Genomic DNA, 25751 nt, shown 5'->3' with positions numbered 1-25751 from the left:
TTTAAAAGACCTCCATCCTACTAATGTGACATAAAGTGATTCTAATAGCAATAGGATGGCAGGACCATCAGAGTTTTATAGCAACCTCTGCCCTTTAGAAGGCTCGCTTTGTCACTTTCATACGGCTTAGAATTGCTTACAAAATGTGGATTTCTTTCCTCCTTCTTCTGAAGGCTTAGATTTAAAGCAAAGCACCCTGGAATAGAATCTTAAGTGATTTAATGATGACAGATTGAAAGAATAATTGCATTAGTTAATGGTCATGTTTTGACTAAGCACATATAGATTTGCAAACACTCTTGGAATTGAAACCCTAGTGCAAGGTATTCAAATTAAATGTGTGTATATTAAAAGTCAGTGTACTGCAGCATGACTAATTTATGATAATGTCTGTTGTCCTTTTAAAGTTGTAAATGCATTTAGAAAAGAATTAACTTGTCATTTTTTTTGCTGAACAGACGACCAAAATAAAGGGAACCGATCAAGCTTTATACATTTTATGCTCTAGTAATTTTTTATTGAATAGAGTGGGACTATTGATTATGGAAAGCTACTTTAAAGTGCAAAGCTCTTTGCTCTTCAGCAGATGGCTTTGCTAGCCAAACTCCACATATGTATTATTAATAGACTTCTATCACTATGCACAGCACTTAACAGTACGTTAACTTTCTTACACTAACAGGGGAACAAATCTTCCATCCAGGAGGACTTAAAGTGGCACAATGGGGACTCATGAAACAATATGCACCAGTAAAAGATGGACTCAATAAAAAGGTATCAAGTTTCTTTCTGGTGAAACAATTTAAAGATTCTTTGAAAACTGTTAAACTGTTGCTTCTTTTCTAAAACAGATTGTCCTGAGGATTGTAGGTCATGACTCCTTTACTCCTCAAGTGCCACAGAAAAGCTGCTTAAATAAAATAACAACAAAAAACCTTCCTTAAAGAATCCAGTAATTCATTTAACAACCATTTAATCAGCTCCTATTATATGCAGGGTGATAGGTGCTGTGGTGGACGGTCAACAGGTGAAGAGACCGAAGATGTGGTAGGTGATGTGCATGCCATTTTGTTCTGGAAGGCAAACTGTTACAAATTCAGACTGTAATCTCATTCCTCACACTTTTTGAAGTTGCTTTTATAACCAATGACAACAGAAACCTCTTATCTAGGAAACCAGACACACTGTTAGCAGAATTAAGGCGGCCATTGGGGACCATGTCACATCAAGCTCCCTGTGTCCATCCCTTCCCTGGGTAGATGTCCTTATTTAATCTCCCTGATGATGCCAATTTCAGCTGCTCTTTATAAGAAATGACCTTGAATCCTTCACATAAACATTATATAATAAATATAAGCACAGAATAAGTACCCTGTGCATAATATTGTTCTGGAACTGTCCATTCATTCATTTATTCATCCACTGTTTACTGAGCGTTTACTATGAGCAGGGCACTTTCATAGGCACTCCCCAGTCTAAGGTAGAGGAAAAATAAATAAATAAACAAAAAATCCATATCCAAATGTATGGGATGATGTGTGGGAACATTACCAACTACTAAACACTCAAAGAACATGGTTATCATGTTCTGGATGCTCTCATTTTTAAAGAGTATATTACGCAAACTTCTTAAGATGAATAAAGTAAGTGAATACAGACGGAAAGTTTTCAGTTTGCTAAATTCTGTATAATTAGCACAGTGACAGGCTGAAGCAAGTGTTAAACAAACATCTCTTCATGATACATCAACCCCATTCCAGCACTCACTCCGTTCCAGCGGGCAAAGGGAGCCAACGACTAAGTCAAGTTTTACCAGCCATTTCTTTTCCTTGGCTCTATTTGGGCTTCAACATTCATCTAAAAAGATTCATCAACTAGTTCCTAGAGTTTTATAAAGAAAAAGAATTTTATCTAGAAAATCTAAATTTTGGTTCAGTTCCTTAAAGAGATGTTAGAGAGAAAAGGGATAGTCACCAGGGGGTTGTTTTACAAGCAAATCATAGGGGCCTGCAGGAGACCCAGATAGCTCTCTCAGTATGACTCTGCACAGGCAGACATTTTGTGAAAAATCTCTAGTTCACCCATAATAAGGATAAATTCATACATACCAGAGACAAGGAGGGATGGATGATGAGAGCCCATCTGTTAAGTGCCAGACCAGAGTATTGAAACAATGTTTTACAAATTGTCTTCTCTGTGCAACAATATCACACAATCTATGTAATACTATCAGCCATGCAGCTTCTGCCTGAGATCTCCTTAAGAGTTTTACTCTACATTGGTCACTGTCACCCTTTAACAGTTCTGTCTTACATTTAATTTCAAACTCTAAATGACCGTTTAAGAGGTAGAATAGCCATTTTTGCCTGAAAGCTGTTGCTCCTTGTGAAGTGGCAGAAGTTGTTGGTAGGTCATCTGAGGTGTTAATTCCAAGAAAGATGTTGACATTTTTCAATATTCTTGTGTGTTATAGTGTCTCCAGCCAGAATGGGCTCTCTACTTAAGCACAACGGATCTGGAGTCATGGCTCTTCCAGCAGCAGGTCATGCCTCAGCTATCTGATACTAAGCATTTAAAACATTATAGGCCCCGTGTCTTCTGTCTTTCCTTACACTATCTAGTAAACGGGGCCACTCTTAGTGTTATGTTGGAGGCGGGCATAAAATTACAAGTAGACTGTGTAATCTTGGAGGAAGGGGTTTCTTAGAGTCTACATATGTCTTGGTCAAAAATAGCAAATGCTTGAAACAAGCTTACAGCAACACAAGGCTAACTAATTCCCTTATAGTTCTAAAATGTCTCACATTAGCATAACATAGACTGGTTAGCATAACATAACTCCTTTCAAGTTAACGTAAGCTAGTTCCCCCAAGAAACTTCCAAAGTGTTCCAGTCTCGGGGATCACTTCTAGAATGGGCTCCTCTTGGTTGTAATTCCTTTCATGGAATCACGACTTAGAGATGGGCAGTCATAATGTTTGGAGCTAAAATGCCAATCAGTGGAGTCCAGTTGGTGAGAAAAGTATCTCCAAAGCTAAGCAACAAAAGCACTTTTTGAGCAATATTAATATGCAGGTAGGAGAGCACTTCTCTAGCTCGCCCCTCTTCTTGGAATCTTCTTCCCCTAATTACCTGTATGGCTAGTTTTCTCACTTCCTTCAAGTCCTCCCCTCCAAATCCTGCTTGTTCAAATGAGCCTTCTCTAATGGTCCTGTTTAATTCTCTCACCTGAGCTGATCCCTCATCACAGCATCCCAGAAACCTCTATCTCTACCCTGCACTAATGTTGTATTTTTTCCACAGCTCACACACAAAGTGCATAGCTTATTTTATTTGCTATATTTATTTGGTATGTCTTCACTAAAATTTAAGTCCTATAATGGGGGAAGGAACTCTTGTCTATTTTGTTCTCTGATGTTTCAAACACTTAACATAGTGCTTGGCACATAGAAAGAGGTCAATGTATATTTACTGAATAAATAAATGTATATAGTAAATGTAGTAGAAAGGTAAAAGTCAAACTATTCTAAGAGAGTTTAAGGGCCAGCCCCGGAGGCCTAGTGGTTAACTTCAGTGCACTCCGCTTTGATGGCCTAGGTTCAGTTCCCAGGAGCAGACTAACACCACTTCTCTTCAGTGGCCATGCTGTGGCAGCAGCTCACATACAAAAAGAAGAAGGTTGGAAGCAGATGTTAGCTCACGGGAGTTTAAAAAAACACTATGAAGAGTCACAGAAGTCTATATTTTTCTGCTGGGGAAAAATACAGTGAATTGAATTGCTTGATGCATATGAATTGCTCAGGAATTCTGGGAAAGGAAAAATGAGCATTTTTGTTTCCTGATAAATTTTTGTTTACATTTCCCTTGTTCCCAGTGAATTTTAATCACCAATGTCAAACTAGAAACAAAAGTTAGGCCTTTATGCTTTCCTGTGGTACAGGCCACAGTTCAGATTTCAGACAAATAAGAATGTCAGCCAATGTTAATTTTGTTGTTATTATTTCTGTATTCTCTTTCCACAACCAAATGGAATCATTAGTTAACACAACAGTCTCCCTGGAAAACACTGGTTGTCATTCAGTGAATTTTCTAAGACTCCTATTTCCTACAAATTTGCTATTTGGGAAGAATTTTCTTTTTTAAATCTGACACAGTAACATTTCCAAATAACAGAACTAGAGGGTCAGGTTCACCTCCAATGAATTCTATCAGACCCTATCTTCAGATGCTAAGGTTGAACCAAATGAAAATCAATCCAGAAATCCATCTTGGGTACATCTTGAATTATTACCATTCTACACTATTTTCTTGGGGAAAAAATGATACACATGAATACATATAAGTGTGTATATGTACTCTTCTCTGGGTGTGCATCTTCACAATGACTATCATGGGAGTCAGTGTGATGTAATGGAAAGAACACTGACTTTGAAGCCAAACGGACTTCAATCTGGATCTGAACAATGCCAGTTTACACCCCTTGTACTCTCAAAGTGTCCGATTTGGATGATAAACTCCTATGTTATTCTAAATAATCTTTATAAAATCTCTGATATGGTTATTGGCAACAGTAGTTGCTCAATAAAAGGTTGTTGTTACTTAATAAATGTAGATGCAACTCAACTTCCTCAACATCGTCAGGGAGGCACCACTCTGACTTCCAAGAGAATTATAATAGTTACTAACAAAGAAATGAGAAGAAAAGAAAATGGAGGGATATCTATAAGTCAACAAACTGTTGAAAATATCAGGAAGAGGTCACTGGCCATTTCATGAAAGGAATGAAGGGAAAAAGCACCAATATCAAGGTCATCATTAAACCCAGATTCTATTCCTGGCAGCATAACTTTGAGAACCCTTCTGAATTATGCCTCCATAGGGAAAAAAAAAATTCCAAATTAGCAAGAAGAAATAACATTTTTACCACCATTAAATTACTACAGTATGCCTTCCAAGGAAAGGAGAGATTCTCTTTCTGGAAGAAATGAAGACACCTGCAAATATCAACAGTAAGGTCACCATTCTTGTAGTACCTCCTATGAGCTGAGCACTGGGACTGATATTTTACCTGCCTGGTCTCTAGGTGTTCAACCTTCAACACAGGCAGTATAGTTAGACAAATTTTACTGAAGAGGGAAATGTCTTAGAGAAGATGTATAGCATGTCAAAGAACACACAGCTCATAAGTGATGGTGATGCAATTTTAATCCAGGTCCAGCCAAGTTCAAAAGGGATAGAGAGCTCAGGTTTCATGCCATTTCCAATCCCACGCTTTGCCCCAAAATTAGTGTTTTGAAAGATTGGACACATACGCAACACAACTAGGGAGGATTCTGTGAGACAACCAGTTAATCTGCAAAGGATCATGAACAACACCTACCTTCTCAGCTTTTGAGGTAAGGAATGATATGAATCTAAGGGGTCCTCTTAGTAAAAAGTGAACAGTCAGTATGTGAGGGGTATGTTGAATCTACACTGACTTCAACGGTGAGGCAGAGAAAGTGTGTGGCTAAGAATCTGACAGCAGGAACTCGCCCCTCTACCCACTCACCTTTCCCTGCCCCCCACACACACTATTTCAGGCTTAGAGAATAGCCAGGCCCAACAACACTCCCACTGAGTTTGTAACTCATCTACCCTTCACACTAAAGTCTACAAGAAGCTATTTTTTGCCTCATTTGATTTTTCACTAAGGAAACAATTCTCAAATTTTAGAGACTATAAGAAACTATAGAAAAGTTCTATCTAAAATAGCTGCAGATTTAACAGATATAGTTCAGGGCAGCTGTCCATCAGGAAGTAGCACAAATTCATCTCCAACAGCTTCTGAACAGCCAGCCCCAAATGACTTCTGTCATTATCAGTCTAGGCCTATTATGAGCCAACAACCCAGAGGAAAATATATTGGAGGCCTTTCTCAAGGGCTCTATAGCCAGGCAAAATACAACGAATAGCAAGATCTTAAAATACAGCTACTTGTCTGTGTTAATCCTATTCCCAACATTCTCTGGCTCCCTAGGGACTCTGGAATAGAAACAACGCCACAGCATGGCAGTGACTTTGAGAGACAGAACTGCATTAGAATTAAGGTCACTCATTAGCTGTGTAACCTCAGGAATTACCTTAATCTCTCTAAGCATTAACGGCCTCATTTACAAAATAAGATGCTATGAATGTCTTCTTAGGTTGTCAGAAAAATTACATGTGACATGTGAGGTAATGATAACTGATGGTTACCCAGCATTTATGATGTGCAAGATGCTGGATGAAGTAAGCCCTACTAGTAAATGAGTAAACTAAGGCACTAGACTTAAGGAATTTGCCGAAATTCACATAATTAGAGTCACAGAAATATAATTGGAGCCCAGGGAATCAACACAGCCCATGCTCTTAACCCACTGTGCTTTACTGCCCAGTATGGAACTCTGTACTGAGTAAAGACTGAACAAATACGAGTCACAGCTACTCTTATTCTTGTGAATATCCCTATATCACACAACGTGAGGTTATATGGAACACTGAATACCCATACCAAAGAATGCACAGTACCTGGGACATGGCTGCAAAAATTCTCCTTCGACAATGCAGGCCTCTTTCTCAAGAAGTTCAGGGCACTCCCTTCCACCTCCAATAGCAACATGCTTCACATTGCGGCTCCTGCTCCTGAATCCTGGTGACAGACTCCCTGAACGACATGTCTTGGAGCAGGAACTCCAGGGGGACCACTCAGTGGTTTCACAGTCTTTCGGCAAGATGCAGGACTGGACAGTCAAAGGGAAGGAGTCTTGCATGCAAAGGCTAAGGAACAGAAGTGAAGAACAACAGGCCACAGATTAAATGGATGCAACTAATATTATGAAGTGCCTATAATGAAAAAAAAAAAATGAAATCTGGTTTAAGCATTCAAATGTGAGGATTTAAAAAAAAATGTTAGAGGTATCATGATAAAATATTGGAGGACATACATTGTAAGAATGGACGCTCTATTTCATCTCATCAACAAGAAGTTTCTAGGTTTTGACTTTTCAGAAATGGTTACCAGCTAAGGAATGCCCCCCATCCACCCTCTCCACCCCACTCAAATTCATATGTTGAAGTACTAAGCTCTAGTACCTCAGAATGTGTCTGTATTTGAAGACGAAGCCTTTAAAGAGGTAATTAAGTTACAACAAGGTAACTAGGATGGGCCCTAATCCAATATGACTAGTGTCTTATAAAAACAGATTAGGACGCAGACACACACAGAGGGAAGACCACGTGAAGACACAGAGAGAAGACAACGATCGACAAGCGAAGGAGAGAGGCCTCAGGAGAAAACCCTGCTGACACCTGATCTGCGATTTTCCAGCCTCCAGAAATGTGAGAAAATTAATTTCTGTTGTTTAAGTCACCAAGTCTGTGGCACATTGTTAAGACAGCCCTAGCAAACTAATCCAGAAATTTAATAAAGGTTTTCAATTTGTGTATGTTTTTAGAAAAAGATGTCAATTTCCAAAATGGACATTCTTCTTCCTTTAATAAAGAAGGTCCTACAGTACGTGGCTCTCTGTACACCGTTGAAGTAGTGGTTTGTTTCTTCCCATTTGCCAACTTTCATTCTCTGTGCTCATCTTCCCCTGACTGACTTTTCCTGTTGGGCCAGGAGGACAGATACCAAGACTCCAACAGTACCAGCACTTGCATGGAATTGCAGGGATTAATCAAGGGCTTTGAAAAGGGCTCCTAATTCTTAGTATTAGGAAGGGCACATGTTCCATTGGATACATATTTACTTATTTTTTTTTTTTTAAAGATTTTATTTTTTTTCCTTTTTCTCCCCAAAGCCCCCCGGTACATAGCTGTGTATTCTTCGTTGTGGGTTCTTCTAGTTGTGGCATGTGGGACGCTGCCTCAGCGTGGTCTGACGAGCAGTGCCATGTCCGTGCCCAGGATTCGAACCGACGAAACACTGGGCCGCCTGCAGCGGAGCGCGCGAACTCAACCACTCGGCCACGGGGCCAGCCCCCATATTTACTTATTTTTAATGTTACTTTCACTAATCTGCCTCTTTGGTTAAAAAAAGAATCATACAGGTTCCACCTAGGGCCCTAGTCTAATTGAATCAGGGAGATTCCATTTTACTGGAATAGTGGGATGAGCACTAAATGGTGAATCAGAAAGATCTGGGTCCTGAATTTTGCATCACAATACATTAGCATGACCTTAGTCTCTTGGCTGGTTAGTTTCATTATCTGTAGGAAAAAAGAATAATAAAACGTGATCTGCTCATCCCCCAAATCTGTGGTAACCTTTAGTGTTAAGTAGAATTACCTTATAAACTAAAGCCCACAGCAAAGATCATTGTCTACTCACAGGAATGGGAATCAATCCGTTCATAGAAGGTGGTGTGCCTTTTTAATAAAACAGATATATACTGTGGATTTGTCTTTTAAAAAAAGAGATGCTACGGTAATTATATATCCTTGACATTTATAGAGTACATTGTCATTTGTAAATTACTTCATAAGTATTCAACTGTAAAGGAAATCTTTGAAACTAAAAATTACTCTAGTAATTCTTACTTCCTCAGGAAATGTTAAAGAAATCTCTTTACTGAAAAAATAAGGACAGAAACTTTTATAAAAATCAAGAGAAAAGTACCCTCAACTACATTAACACTTCAATTACCACTTTAAAATAATATTAAATATCTCAAATATTCATAAAAGTAGAGTAACATAATAGATGCTCCCATAATTTAATGGCAAAGGCTAACATTTGTTTCAGATTTCATTAAATAAGTAAAAACTTAGAAATTCAGGTGAAATCCCCTATGCCCTTTGCAATCCTAGTTCCATCTCTCTTTCTCAGACACAGCCACTATTCTAAAATCGATTTGTACTATTCTCCATCAGGCTTTTATACTTTAACTAGACATGTATATGTTCATAAATAGCACATGGCATTCACTGTCTTGCATGTTTTTAACAGTTTTACTTAAATGTTTTATTATACATATGACTCTAGAAATTATTTTCTTCCCTTAATATTACGACTTCTAGACCTATCCATGTTGATAAATGCAGTAATATTCATTCATTTTTATTAGTAAGTAATATTCCAATATGACTACACAGCAATTTATTTATTTATTCTCCCATTAGTGCATCTTTTGGTTGTGCTTAATTTCTTGCAATTCCACCAGACTATGTATTTAAGCTCTTTTCACATGTTTCTATGTTGTTAGACATGTGTGAGAGATTTTCCCTAGTATTTTTGCTTGGAGTTGGCCATAAAAATTCATGTAATCAAATCTGCTAGGTATTGTGAACTTTTCTTTCCTAGATGCTCAAAACTCTTGGTTATTATCAGACTTACTTTTTCCAAAATGTTGAGAAGTGCATTCGACTTCTCAGATTACCAATGAGCTTTATATCTTTCTCATATCTGTAGTGACTACTCAGATCTCCTGTCGAATGAATTGACCATCCATACCATTTGTCCATTATGGTAGGCTGACTAACGGCCCTCCCAAAGATGTCCACATCCTAATGCCTGGAAGCTGTGAATATGTTACCTTACATGCCAAAAGAGACTTTGAAGATGTGGTTGTTAAGGATTTTGAGAGGAAGAGATTATTCTGGATTATGCAGGTGGGCCCAATGGAATTACAAGGGTCCCTATAAGAGGGAGGAAAAAGGGCCAGAGACAGAGAAGGAAATGTTATAACAGAATCAGAGGTTGGAATAATGTAAGGCAAGAAATGGGTGAAGCCTCTAGAAACTGGAAAATACAAGGAAATGGATTCTCCCCTAGAACTTCCAGTAAGATAGAATAATGTTCACATTTCAAGATTTCTTCACTTTTAGGCTTCTGACCTCCAGAACTGTAAGATAATAAATTTGTATTGTTTTAGGCCCCTTAGTTTAATTTCCTACTGAATCAATAGAAAACTAATATACCCATTTTTCTATTGGGTTGCCTTTTTTCTTATTGAATTTAAAAATTGCACTCATACACATTTATAGATGATGACGATAAATAGATATAGAGAGATAAAAAGAGAGAGTCTATGCACAAGAATACTTCCTGAGTCCTATCCAGTAAGAATACTGTATAGAATATAGCATTGTTGTTTGTTCTATATGTTACAAATATCTTTTCCCATAATTTTATTTTTAATTTTGTTTACAGTGACTTTTTGTGGTACACAATGTTTTTAGTTTGTTGTTCAATCTTTCACTTTATAGTTTGTGCTTTTTATATCAAGTTTAAGTTTCTTCCATATCTCAATGCCATAAAGTTATGCTCTCATATTTCTTTTTCCAGAAAACTTTTATACTTTCCAATTTCTTATTTAGGGCATCAATCAATTTGATAAACATTTTCATGTATGGTGTTTTATAGAACCTCTTTTTTTGGAAACATCAACACTGAACACATTTGTCCTTCTTGTTTAACCTACATAATTCTGATTATTTTTCCTCTATTTTCAGTGTTTTTCTCTTTCAAAGAGATGTCTTAAAATTATCTTTAAGCTTTTTCTTAACACATTTTGCAATCAAATTTTTAATGTCCAAAATTACTTTCTTATTTCCTACTTATTCCTTTTTAATACTGTCCTACTTATATATCATGCATGAAATATTTCATTATGTGTCGTTGACTATTAATCATAACTTTCTTTTTTTTACTTTAGTGATGCTTTGCTCTTATGAATTAGAATGAGGTACACAGATTGGTGTCCAGATTGGAAGCTCTTTGATTATAGGTGGTGTTCATCAAAGGTAAACATCACTGTTAGCTGTTCATGCAGAACTCAGACCATTCTATTAGAGACCTGCAAATGTTGGTCTCCTTCAGTCTTTACTCTTTAGCTCACGTTTCTCCCAAAATAGGAATCCTCCTATCTCTTGCGTCATGTGCATCGACTCACTGTTAGCTTTATGAAAGCTGATTGGAGAAAGAGCTGTCAGGGCACTCACAAACTAAGTATGGATTTTCATTTAAGCTGCACATTCACGGGATAGTGTGTCACACTTAGACTATGTTCTGCAGGTAAGGGAGTAATTTTTAGGCACATTGAAAACATTTGTCCTCAGAATTACTTACTGCCTATAATTCTTAAGCCTTCCAAGAATCTTATGTTAGTTAGAATAGAATAGGCTATATGGTGGTAACAAATAATCCCTGAAATCTCAATGGTTTAACAAAGTAAGTGTCCGTTTTCCTTTCCCATAGTTTGATGCAGGTTATTCAGCTCTCCTAGAAGGCACTGCTCTACCCGAAGACTTAAGGATCCAGCTTGCATCCATCTTACAGATTCACCGTCTAGAATACGTGGCTTCCAAGTTCACCTTTAGAAAGGAAAGGTAGACTAGGAGGATGGCCCAAAGTGATTAATGACTTTAGCCTAGAAGTGGCTTATGTTACTTTTGCCCACATTTCATTGGCTAGAGCTCAGTCAAATGGGTCCAGCATAACTGAAAAGAAGACAGTGAAACATCTTTCTGTGTGCCTTGGAAGGGGCACAAACGTGCTGGCCATAGAGCTTTGTGTCTGATCCAGCCGTGCCATGTCAACTGATTTGCTTCTTGCAGATCTTGGAACTGAAGGGGCGCTTTCAAGCTCATCCAGTCTGCTAGGTAAATTATCACTCGTCCATCTGCTTTCCAGTTCCCAAAATCTGTTGATATTTCTTTTGAGCTATTATATCTTTTCCTATTATATTTGTCCTTGAGAGTGCATGCCCTTTTTATTGTTCTACTGTTACTTAAGTGGAATTCCCGAATACAGCAGTAATAAACCATTGTATTCATTTTGCCATATTTAACCAGAAACCTGAAAAGTTATTTGATGTAAAGCTTTGCTAAATCCACATAATGATCCAATCTATAAATCAACAAATTCCTAAAGAGCTAATTTTACTCTACGCATGGTTAAAAATGCATGACTAAAGGGGCCGGCCTGGTGGCATAGTGGTTAAGTTTTCGAGCTCTACTTTGGTGGCCCAGGTTCGGAGTTTCAGATTCCAAGGGCAGACCTAGTATCACTTGTCAGGCCATGCTGTGGCGGCATTTTGTATAAAATAGAGGAAGGTTGGAAGATTGGCACAAATGTTAGCTCAGTGACAATCGTCCTCAAGTAAAAAGGGGAAGATCAGCAACAGCTGTGAGCTCAGAGCAAATCTTCCTCACCAAAAAAAAAAAAAGCATGACTAAAGTATTGAATAGTGAAAGTATTTTCATTTCTATTAATATTCTTATAAATTACATAATATTGGTTATAGAATTTAATACTTCCAAAATATGCTTTATTTTAGCATATTTTAAAAAGTTATGTTAAAAAGTTATTTTATAGACGTGAAATTGCAACTAAGAAAATATTTTAGAAATGTTAATAAAAGAGTGAGCCATTCAAAAGCACCATTATTCCAATTATTTAGCAGAACACCGCTATCCATATGGTAGAAGCTTACACACATTATAGCATAATAACAAGGGAACAGTCGTCTCTAGAGGTTACAGATTCTAACTTAGAGAATGCTTGCAAGATCACATCATGAAAATAACAGCAGAGAAGAAAAAGTGAATGGAGAAATGAAGACAAATGAACTAGAACTGAGATAGGCTTAAAAGAGAACCAATTTGGGAAATAAGATAAAAACTATGTTATTTATTTTACTGATTTTTACACCAAACTGGTGGCACTGTTCTTTCACCAATCAAATTAATAAGAAGATCTGAAAGAAAAAAAAGAACTTCAACAAGAAAAATATGCATTTACTGAGGTCTCTGTGAAATCCTGGCTGCTTTAGAAACTAGATTTAGAAAGTGAACTGCCTACTACAATATAAGATTCAGCAAGTAAAGACATTTGAATAAGCAGAGTTTTTAAAATGTTGTCTAGAAGACAATTTTGAAAAGGTAAGAAATAATTTAAAATTACTAAGAAAAAAATATTAAGGATTACTGAGAAATTTTAGCTGGGAGATTATGAGTTTCCTTTTCTCTATAACCTCCTTGGTTGGCCAAATTAACCTGAGGCAATTTATGTCTTGTTTAATAAAAATAATGTTTATGTTAGGTTAGATTATAACTAATAGGGGCCACTGCTTGAGATATATAACCTTTTTGTTTCTAATTCTCAATAAAACGAAACTGAGCTATTAAAATGCCTCTTAATATCTTATTTTGATTTATACCATTTTAAACTTTTCAATAGGTAGTAAACCTAAAATCATGCACTAAAGCTAGAATAGCAATATGAAATTATATTTTAAATATGCTGTTCAGTTGCTTCTGTGAAACAAGAGATTGTTCTAGAGATATAGAGATAGGCACACAGATATACTGAGATATTAAATTCTTGAGAAGGAATACCCTTGAGAGTGATATTATATCAAAATGGAATGTTTTTAGTATTGTCATCATTTCCTGTTACTAGAAAGCATTATTTAACAGTGATTTATAATGCACTGCAAGTCTCAGAATAAAATGGGCTTTATCTTCTCCCAATTTCTTAGAGTACTAAGAATGATCTGTTGGTATACATTTGTGAATGTGGGTGTACACGGTTAGAGATGAAGGCAGTATCAGCAATCATCTGAAGGTCTTAGCCACGACCCTCATTTTAGAGGGAACTGAACTAATGTCCCAAAATTTATGTGATTTTCAATGGCACACAGCAAAAATATAGAATAGCCAAGCCTGAAATTAAATTCCTCTACCTTTTAGGCTAAATTTTGTTTATAGTTAATCCATGTGAGAACTCTTCATGTTACAGACTCAAATTTATAAGACCTGAAAGTTGCATTGAAAAGAAAAAGCCTATCTTGGCTTCCACGTTTGGGGAACATGGCAGTTGCCTGACTCTGAATGTCTCTTACCACCACACCCCCCCAAAGAATATCACCAAGAATGGGAAATAAAACCACACACTACCCTTGTGTTCACCATTACTGGAGACAGAGAACATAAATGAACACACACCTTTAAATCACATGTAAGTAGAAAAAATTCTAACAGATTACTCACAGACCACCTACTAATGAAAGTTACTGAGTGTAGAAAGCACAGGAGGGGCATCCTAACAAATTCCATGAAAAAGGACTACAGTCTTGAAAGTGTGTGGGGCTGGAAGTCGCAGTCCTGGAGAAGCGTTCCTTTGGAGGCTAATCCTATACAGAGAGAATGGCTGGTAGTCCTTAGAGGTGAGGCAGTGAAGGAAATAGTGAGGGAAACAAAGGTGAAACAAGACATACCAATCTTTCCCCACCACTGCTACCAGCCACAACAACCATAAATGAAACTTCACGAAAGAGGGCAGAACTGATAGAAGAGGATGTTTTTGAAATAGAAACTGTGTTCAAGAACTGAATAGGAACAGAAATAAAGCAGACCACGTCCATTCAAAACTACAATGAAAACTCAGAAAATGTAAAAGGTTTTCGGCTGCTCAGAAGTCTCCCCTTAACAACCAGGAACAAAGCAGAAAAACTACTGTGATACAACACACAAAACTGCAGTAAATATCCTCAATAAACATTTGGAGATATTAAAAAAAAAAGAAAACTACTCAAATCTACCCTGAACCAGCAATACTAAAACTAAGACTACATTGGGTAAAAACCAGAAAGAAATAAAAAGAGAATTGATTGAACCCAGGAAGAAAATAGAAGAAAAAATCATTTCAAAAATGAATACTGAATGACAAGATGCCCAAGAAAGAACAGATTCAAATGAAAACATAATGTAGGATATTAAAGGAAAGTAGAGAAAAAGACAAAGAGAGAGAAGATGAGATAATGAAGTAAAATGGGTCAGAGAAAGTAGATGAAATGGAAAATAGGCAGGGAGGTGCAACTACCTATATTAAATGTCTTAGAAAAAATTGATACACTGGAACAAATTAATGTTAACAAATATAAGTGCAAAAAGTTTAAATAAAAGAAGACCTGAACCAATACGCTGAAGGGACCCACCAGGTACCATGGAAGTCTGCCCCAGAATAATCAACTCCAAGACACACACTAGTAAAACTATTTGACTTGAAAGATAAAGAAAAACAATCAGATGATCAGGCAAAGAGATGAAATAACTTACAAAGATTAAAATATTAACTGGCTACAGGCTTCTCGCGAACAACAAGGCTGCAGTGAAGTAGAGGTTTTCAAGGAAAGAGAAGAGAAAATGTGAACAAAGAATATTACATCCTGCTAAGCTGTTCTTCAAAGAGTCTTTAATCTGCCAAATTCAGGAAATACTGTGACTTTCCATAGGAATCTACTGGATGGTGAGCTTCATTCTACCAAAGACAATTGGGAAAGCTTTGGCCAAGAAAAACTGAACTAAAGAATTTCATATAAATGACTGTAAATCTAAGACTACATGAGGATGAGGTCATAGGTAGAAGAACATTATATAAGCCTTATTTGTTCTGACAAATAGAAAGAATTCACCTAAAAGATGAAAGGATAAAGGAGAGAAAAAATTGGAAAGTAGAATAAGATTATAGGTCATAGGGGGAAGTCATTTAAAACTGATGTAGCACATAGCAATAGATTAGTTTAGAAAAAGGGGAGTGAAGGGCTCTATAAAAAGTGTTAATACAAAGATAGCCCCTAAATTAAAAATACAAGCATTCCTAAATACTAAAAAATATATTTAAAAGTGAAAAGCATACACCGAATAAAAAATACAGTAAATATAATATCATATACACTGTTATTCAACGTAAGATGACAGAATTGAGACCAAACATAACAGTCATGTCAACAAATGTGAATATGCTTAATTTATTTATTAAAAGGAACTTAATGTTTATATTGACTCACAAAGCAAAACTCAACTCCATGTTGATGTTGAATCTGAAACTCAAAGTATGATAATTAAATAAGCTAAAAATAGATAGACAATAATTTATCATACAAATGAAAACAATAAGAATGCATGTGTCACAATCCTGATATCAGACAAAGTAAAATTAGCTGGAAAAAATTAGAAGAGACAAATAAGGATACTTTATAATGCTGAAAGCTACATTTCACAAAGAAAATATAGCTCTTTGAATATCTGTGTATCAAATAATAACAGCAATTATGTAAAATATGAAAAATATGGATGATGCAGGAAAAAATATAAAAAACTAAAAATAGAAGAATTTAACAACAGTTTTAGTATGTCAGGTCAAGCAGACAAAAATTAGTAAAAACATAAAAAAACCTAAGGTGTGTAATCAATAAGTACATATATATTAAACAACTCACACCAATAATAGAGAATATACCTTCTTAATTGAATACAGAACGTTCATAAAGATTGATCATAGATGATAAGACTAAGACAGCATCAGTAGGTTCTATAAACTAGAAATATTACAAACAGCAATCTCTGCTTACAAGGCAATAAAACTACAAATTAAAAATAAAGCAAACAAAAGCACAACAAAAAAGCCTCCCTATCTGGAATTACAATATCTTACATTAAACAAATCTTGGGTGAAAGGGGAAATAGAAGGAGAATCTGTGGAATTTTTGAAATAAAATGATAATAATAAATACACTGCATGTTCAGAATCTATGAGATCCATTTACAGCAGGAATCAGAGGAAAATTGATAACCCTAAACACACAGGTTAATACAAATAAAGATAAATTAATTAAATACCCTACCCAAAAACCTAGAAGGAAAAAATAAATAAATACAAAGGAAACACGATAAAGAAAATGCAGAAATTAATGAAGCAGAGAAAATAAAAACAGAAGAACAAATTGATAAACCAAAATCCTGGTTTTTTCAAATCAACCAAACAGACAAACTACTATTTTAAACAATGACTGAAGAGAAAAAACACACGTATATAAAAATAAAAAATGACACAGGATAAATAACTCTTCATGCAAGATATACGTATATGTAAATAAATTTGAAAATCTAGGGGAAATGAGTCATTCCTTTCAAGAATATAGTCTACCAAAACTATTCCCAGTATGAATGGAACAGTCTTCATAGAAAAAAAATAAAGTTTTCAAAGATATATCTCACAGCAAAGCATCAAGTCCAGCTGAATTCACAAAGAAATTCTACCAAACCTTTAGTGACCAGCTAGAACCAAAGCTACATAAATTGTTTAGAACATAGAAAATGAAGGAAAACTTTCACGTTAATGTTATAAAGCAAGTATAATAATAACTTGATAAGAAAGCAAAAAGAAGAAAATGACAAAGTGGAGTATATATGACAAATGTACGAACAGTTCAATATTTGAAAATATATTGACATTATTCACTATATTAACAGGTTCAAATACCACATGATTATCTCAGGGAGCTATTCAAAAAGCCTTTGACAAAATTCAATATTCATTCCTAGTATAAACTCTTGACAAAAACGGGAATGAAGGGAGACTTCCCTAATATGATTAAATGTACACACACACACCCCTGTAACAGGCAGAATATCTCCCCGCTCCAGAGGTCCATGTCTTACTCCCCAGAACCTGTGAATGTGTTGCCTTAAAGGAGAAAAGATATTGTGCACTTCTGATTAAATTAAGGATCTTGAGCGAAATGGAGAGATTATCCTGGTGGCCCTAATGTAATCACAAGCTTCCTTATAAGTGAAACAGAGATGCAGGAGAGTGAGGGTCAGAGAAATCTTTCAAAGAATGATTGAAGATACTACACTGCCAGCCAAAGAATGCAAGCAAGCTGGAAAGAATACAAGAAGCTGGAAAAGGCATGGGAACCGATTCTGTGCTCGACTCCCCAGAATAAATCCAGCCTGCTGACAACCTGATTTTACTACAGTGAGATCCATTTCAGACTTCCGACCTCTAGAACTACAAAATAATAAATGTGTTGTTTTAAGCCACTAAGTTCATGGTAATTTGTTACAGCAGTAAGAAAACAAATACCTCAATCCTAAAACCAGAATCTTTACTTAATGGGATAATCCTGGAGGCATTCTCAATGAGATTTGAGAAAGCTAAGAATGCTCATTATCTTCACTACTACTTAATACTTTTCTGGATTCAATACATTAAACTAGAGAAAAGAATTAAAGGCATGAGAATTAGAAAAGAAGTATAAAATTCTCCTTATTTGCTAATAACTTGACATTATGTTTGAAAATCACCAGAAAATACGTGATTAAAAATGACTCAAATAATAAAAGAATTCAGCAAGCTACAAGTTATAAGATTAACACTTATAAATCAATAGCATTTTCTATTGACCACTTAGAGAATATAATGGGTGACAAAATGCCATCTACAATAGCAACAAAAATAATAAAATACTTAAGAAAACAACTTAAGAAATGTTCAAGATCCTTATAAATAAAACTATAAAACATTCCTAACAGAAAAAAAATAGACTTGAAACAAATAAAAAGATATTCCTTGTTTTTAGTTACAATGTCTCAACATAAAATGTTAGTTCTTTCTACTATCAGAAAGAGAAATTAAGAAAAAAATCTGATTTACAATTGCATCAAAAAGAATAAAATACCTAGAATAAATATAACCAAGGAGGTGAAAGACCTGTACACTGAAAACTATAACGTGTTAATAAAAGAAATTGAAGAAGACACAAATAAATGGAAAAATATTCCATGCTCGTAGATTGGAATAATCAATATTGTTAAAATGTCCATACTACCCAAAACAGTCTACAGATTCAATACAATCCCTATCAAAATTCCGAGGGCATTTTTCACAGAAATAGAACAAACAATCCTAAAATTTATATGGAACCACAAAATATTCCAAAGAGCCAAAGAAATCTTGAGAAAGAAGAACAAAGCTGACAGCATCATGCCCCCTGATTTCAAGCTATATTACACAGCTACAGTAATCAAAAAAGTATGGCTTTGGCATAAACATAGACACAGATCAATGAGGCAGAATAGAGAGCCCAGAAATTGGCCTGTGTATATATAGCCAATTAATTCACAACAAAGGAGCCAGGAATATACAATGGGGAAATGATAGCCTTTTCAACAAATAGTGTTGGGAAAACTAGACAGTCACATACAAAAGAATGAAACTGGAACACTATCTTACACCATACACAAAAGTTAACTCAAAATGGATAAAAGAATTGAATATAAGACCTGAAGCCATAAAACTCCTAGAAGAAAACATAGTGGTTAGCTCCTTGATATTGGTCTTGACAATTTTCTGGATTCTACACCAAAAGCAAAGACAATGAAAGTAAAAATAAACAAGTGGGAATACACCAAACTAAAAAGTTTCTGCCCAGCAAAGGAAATCATCAACAAAATGAAAAGGCAGCCTACATAATGAGACAAAATATTTGCAAACCACGTATCTGATAAAAGGCTAATATCCCAAATATATAAGGAACTCATACAACTCAACAGCAAAAAAACAAACAATTTGATTAAAAAATAGGTAGAAGGTCTGAATAGATATGTTTCCAAAGAAGACATACTGATGGCCAACAGGCACATGAAAAGATGCTCGATATCACTAACCATCAGGGAAATGCAAATCAAAACCACAATGAGATATCACCTCATACTTGTTAGAATGGTTATTATCAAAAAGACAAGAACTAACAAGCATTGGCAAGGATGTGAAGAAAAGGGAATCTTTCTGCATTGTTGGTGGGAACATAAATTGGTGCAGCCACTATGGAAAACAGTATGGAGGGTCCTTAAAAAACTAAAAATAAAACTACCATATAATCTGGCAATTCCACTGCCGGGCATCTATCTGAAGAAAATGAAAACACTAACTTGAAAACAGATATGCATCCCCATATTCATTGCATCATTATGTATAATAAACAAAGACATGGAAACAACCTAAGTGTCCACTGACAGATGAATGAATTAAAAAAATGTTTATATATATATATATGTAACATTATATATTTATATTTTTATATATTTATATTATATATAAGGTTATATATGTTAATATATTATATTAATGACAATATATATTTTATATAATTCATATATATGTATAATTCAAGTATCTTTTTTTAATATTGAGGTATGTTTGACATATAACCTTGCATTAGTTTCAAGCGTACATGATAATCATTCAATATTTGTTTGTATTGTGAAATGATCACCACAATGAGTCTAGTTATCATCTGTTACCATAAATATATACATATATAATGAAATATTATTCTACCACAAAAAAAGAAGGAAATCTTGACATTTTGATAAAATGGATAGACCTTGAGGGCATTATGCTACGTGAAATAAATTAGACAGAGAAAGACAAATACTGTATGATCTCACAAATATGTGGAATCCAAAACAAAACAAAAAACCAAACTGTAGTTACAGGGAACAGATTGGTGGTTGCCAGGGGCTGACGGTGGGAGATAGGCGAAATGGTGACGAGTTAAAAGGTACACACTTCTAGTTATAAAGAAGAAAGAAGATGCAATGTACAGCATGGTGACTATACTTAATAACACTGTACTATATATTTGAAAGTTGCTGAGACAGTAGATCTTAAAAGTTCTCATAACAAGAAAAAAAATGGTTACAGATGTTAACTAGACTTATTGTGGTGATCATTTCACAATATGCACAAATATTGAATGATTATGATGTACACTTGAAACTAATACAATGTTATATGTCAAATATACCTCAGTATTTAAAAAAAAGGTACTTGAATTATTAAAAAAGATGTTAGTTCTTTCTATGTTAATTTATAAATTTAATGCAATCACAAGACAAATTCCAATAAGCTAGTTTTATTGAGCTAGACAAGTTGATCACAAATTTTGAAAGGAATGATTACCTTTCAAGAATAATTAGGAAATACAGAAAAAGAATAGCTATGAGGAGGGACTAGCTCTATCAGATATTAAATTATATTGGAAAAGCCTCTCTAATTACAATAGAAGAGGACTGGCTCATAGACTAATGAAACAGAACAGAAGCCCAGTAAGAAACCTACTACATGTAGATATCTAACATATGATAAAGATGTTATCTCTATTACAGGGTCAAAAAGATCTTGAGGCATTTTTATAAATGGCACTGGAACACTAGAAAGACTTAGAAAAAGACAAAATTAGATCCATTCCCCACATCATATACAAGATCAGGGTATAAATTGACCCAAGAATCAATGTAAGAAATAAAATTGTGCACACATTAGGAGAAACCATGGGTACGTTTAAACTGGATGTGAGAAAGGCCTTCTAACCAGGACTAAAATTCCAAACGCAATAAATAAATATACATATTGATCAATACGTGGATGCAGAAATTTTTTTTTAACTTTTGCATAGCAAAAATTACCATAAACAAAGTCAAAACAAAAACTGCCAACTGAGAGACAACATGACGATATAAATCACAGATACAGGGCTAATATCCCTAACTACAAAGATTTGAAAATGAGAGCAAAGACAAAACTTTCTATAGAAATAGAGGCAAACAACATAAACAGATGATTCATAAAACGATCTATAAATATGGCCCCTAAATAAATAGGCAACTGTTCAAATTCACACATATTAAGAGAAATGCAAATTAAAACTCTATTATGATACCATTTCTCACATTTCAGATTGACAAAAAATCCAAAAGCTTGACAATATACTTTCTTTGTAACATTGTTGATGGAAATACAAGATGGCTTCACTCTCATGAAGGACAGTTTAGCAATATCTAACAAAACTTGTATGCATTATCCTTTTACCCAGCATTCAAACTTCTGGGAATGTATCCTGACGATATACAAGTAACAATATCAAAATATATGAGCAAAGGTTATTCATTGAAGAATTATTTGCAATTGCAAAATATTGGAAACTACCGAGATTTCCAAGTATAGGAGTTTGTTCAAATAAGCTATGGTATACAAGCTCAGTGAAGTGCTATACAACTGTACAAAAAAAATGAGGAAGATCTTGCATAAGTGATATGGAGCAATTTCCAGGAAATAATAATAACTGAAAAACAATGCAAAACAGATTACATAGTATGCTACCCTGTGTGTAAGAAAGAAGTGAAAATGAGAAAATATAAAGAAACATAGGAGGATAAACTGGAAAACAAGATGTTCATTATCTACAAGGATAGAAAGACACAGGCTGAAGGTCTTTAGGATGGAGTAACACTTCTCTGAATTTACTTCATGTATACATTTGACTTGTGGTGAGGAAGATTGGCCCTGAGCTAACATCCACACCAATCTTCCTCTATTTTGTATGTGGGATGACACCACAGCATGGCTTGACAAGTGGTACGTAGGTCCACGGCCAAGATCTGAAACCCGTGACCTCTGGGCCGCCAAAGCAGAGTGCAGGAACTTAACCACTATACTACCAGGCCAACCCCCAAATATTTTTTTTTTTAAATTAAATCAATAAAGATGAGAGGAGGCAAGTAAAATCTAAAACTAAAATAAAACTGAAAAAAAGAGAGAGAAAAGTAAAAGTCTTCCATTCCCATTCCCAACAAAACAAAAGCAACAAAATATTCTCCCACTTTCAAAGAACAAATTACAAAAAAACTTTTGGTTTGGGGTCTGCATTTGTTTATGTTTTGGGAAGGTGTGGAATAGAAAATTTCTTTCCAAATCTACTTTGGTGGTAGAGATAAAAAACAAACAAAGTAACAACAATATTTGAACTTTATTAACGATATTCCTTTCATGGTCTTATCCTTCAGGACTTCCTTTCAGGGGAAATCTCAAAGTATTTATTTAAGTATAGTGGTCTGAGAATTTAAGGTATGTTTAACACGTACTAAATGAACACAGCTCTTAAAAGATTGTCCATGCCAAATGTTCCTCTATATTAAAACAAAAGTAAAATCCATTCATCTGAATTTTATTCACCCAAACAATAAATATGAATCACTTTCCTACTTATATAAACAGACTGCCTGTTCTACAGCTCAGATATCTTAACTCAGATTTACTTCTAAAAAGAAAAAAGAAAGAAAAGAAAGAAAAGAAACAAAATGACACAGAAACAAAAACTGAATATACAAGACTACTTGATTTCATTAAGTTAATATTGTAAAAATTCAATAACAGCATCACTGATATCTGAGAAAGAATGATGAACAGGCTGTAGGACAGCTATTTTAAAATGCAATTATGGAACCTCAGAGAAACTCCTGTCAAAACAAAAGAGAAAAAATAGGATATGCAATGAGACAATTAAAAACAAACGATCTTTAAACCCAATAGGCAAATCAATGATGAGGGAACAGAGTGGTACCAAGAGTAATACAATAGCCTACCACATTGCAAATATAACTGTGAAGGGAAAATTGCTTGAGGTGATTATTAAAAGTTACAGTAATCAATGGGAGAGCTACTAAAGCACATTCATTAAAGCTCTGTGGTGTTCTAGACTGAGAAAGTGACTTTCCAGCAAGGCACAAGCAGGAACTTGCACTGTGGAAGTAAAGACAGGATCCTCCTATTCTTAATGATATGACAACCAGCCATTGACACAATCAAAACAGAGGAAACAAAATGCCACTTGTCCTAGAGTCTCACAGAGTCTACCAAAAGGAAAGTGATCTAAAGGTGGACACAAGTACAGAGTAAAAGGGATCTGAACCAAAGGAAAATTTTTACCAATTAAGGGAAACAAAGTTTATCCTACAAGTCAATAGATACAAAAAAACCAATGCTTTCTTGAATGCATCAGATCCACAAAAAGGAAAATGTACACTTTTCAGACATGGATTTGAGCCTTTTTAGCAAAAATCCTGGTGGACTGTGCCCACATAGTTTACCATATTGGATAGAAATGAGACAACATTGTCCACAACATGACCTCAAGCTGTCAAGGGTAATGTTTTTGTCTGTTGCAGCGGAAGGTAAAGAAACAAAAATGTCCCCACTGAACACCATGTTTTCCTAGTAACTTAAGCATTTCATGATAGTATATGAGTCATTTCATAATGTTTTGATGACTAAATGGAATGAATAGTATAGATCTCATGGCATAATGTTTAAAAAACTTGTTTTGATTCAATATGCTGCCTAGAACTCAAAAGAGAATATGCTGACTTCTGGTTTCCATTCCAGGTTGAAAGGTATCGCTGCAGTTCTCACAACAAGAAAATGTCTGAGCAAACTGAAAATCAACAAGTTTTCTTAGGGCCATCAGAGAATTGTACTCACAGGGAAAATGGTGGCCCCCAAAATTGGAGAGACAGGTGGATACAAATTACTGCAGGAGACCCCAGGAGCAGAAACTGCCACTGGATCCAGTACCAGGGTAGGAAAACTTAAACTGTGGTTGATCAATTACTGGTGGTTCAGTGTAGACAAGCTGTTTTTTCTCTTTTTTTTTTTTAGGATTGGGCCTGAGCTAACATCTGTTGCCGATCTTCCTCTTATGTTTTCCTCCCCAAAGTCCCAATACATAGTTGTATCTCCCAGGTGTAAGTCCTTCTAGTTCTTCTATGTGAGATGCCCCCACAGCATGGCTTGATGAGCAGTGTAGGTCCCTGTCCAGGATCCGAATCTGCAAACCCTGGGACACTGAAGCAGGGCATATGAATTTAACCACTACACCACCAGGCCAGCCCCTAGACAAGCGTTTTAATTAAAAGCTCCAAGGGGCCCTGTCCTGGTAGAGATCCCACATTTTCATGAGTTCCACCCCCAGAAGTCCTACTGGTTCTCACAGTGAAGAGAAAAATCTTATGCTTCCAGCAGGAGGATGGGAAAAGCAGCCATTTTGAAATATACCTAAAGAATTCTTCTTAAAAAGGACTGCCCTCAAAGGAAACTACTTTACCAAAGCTTAAACCAACTGGGATTTTACCAAAACCTAGCTTACCCAATTCCAGCCCCCTCAACCTTCCTGGATTACCTGTGGGGAAGAAGGACTGAGAAGCATTTGTGAGGGGCATATCCCAGGGGCACAAGTTCAATAAAAGATTGAGTCCTAATCATAGGATAATAAAATGCTTTCCTTCTCCTGAAAACTTAGCATATCAGCAATAAGGCCCCTGCATAAGAACAGGGGACTACAACCGAAAGAACTTCATGTCCCAGAGCTTATTTAGGAAGAATTCTCTAAGGAAACCCAATGACAATAGTGAAGGGAGAGAAAAAAATAAAAAAAAAAAAATAAGGACACCAGGGAAAATTTTAGCCTTTTATACCTATACCTACAGCAAACACAGCCTAACTCTTATCAAGATAAATATAATACCTTAAACTAAAAGCCTATTTATATCAGTTCCTTTTACCTAGTACATCATGTCTAGCTTTCAACAAAAGAATACAAGGCATACTAAAAGACAAAATACACAGTTTGAAAAGACAGAGCAAGCAACAAATTCAGACTTAGATACAGCAAAAATTTTGGCATTGTCACATGGGAATTTGAAACAACTGTGATTAACACGCTAAAATGCTCAATAGAGAATATGGAACCAAAGATGAATACTATGAGCAGAGAGATGGAAATCTCTGAAAGAATCAAAAGGAAATAATAGAAATAAACACTGAAACAGAAATGAAGAATGACCTTTGAGGACTTATCAGTAGACCGACAGAGGCAAAGAAAGAATTTCTGAGCTTGAAAAAATGTTAATAAAAACTTACAAATGTAGAGAAACAAAGGAAATGAGAAAGACATAACAGAATATCCAAGAACTATAGGACAACTACAAATGGTGTAACATCCATGTAATGGGAATACCAGAAAGAAGAGAAAAAGAAAAAGGAACAGAGGAAATGTTTGAAGTAATTATGAGTAAGAATTTTCCAGAATTAATGACAGACAA

At 35.4% G+C, this 25751-nt stretch overlaps 1 protein-coding gene across 3 annotated transcripts in view; it reads right to left on the bottom strand.

The window, feature by feature from the left end:
- Positions 1 to 25751, bottom strand: part of THSD7B (thrombospondin type 1 domain containing 7B) — a 795232-nt gene that overhangs the window by 486651 nt on the left and 282830 nt on the right. For all 3 annotated transcript variants that reach the window (XM_070579625.1, XM_070579626.1, XM_070579627.1), the window contains exon 4: positions 6550 to 6798. In XM_070579625.1, coding sequence (XP_070435726.1) covers positions 6550 to 6798 — 249 coding nt within the window. The remainder of the gene's footprint in view (positions 1 to 6549; positions 6799 to 25751) is intronic.

This window comes from Equus przewalskii, chromosome 17, assembly GCF_037783145.1.
Source record: "Equus przewalskii isolate Varuska chromosome 17, EquPr2, whole genome shotgun sequence".
NCBI lineage: Eukaryota > Metazoa > Chordata > Mammalia > Perissodactyla > Equidae > Equus > Equus przewalskii.
Note: the sequence above shows the minus strand (reverse complement) of the source record. Positions and strands in the feature narration are given on the sequence as shown.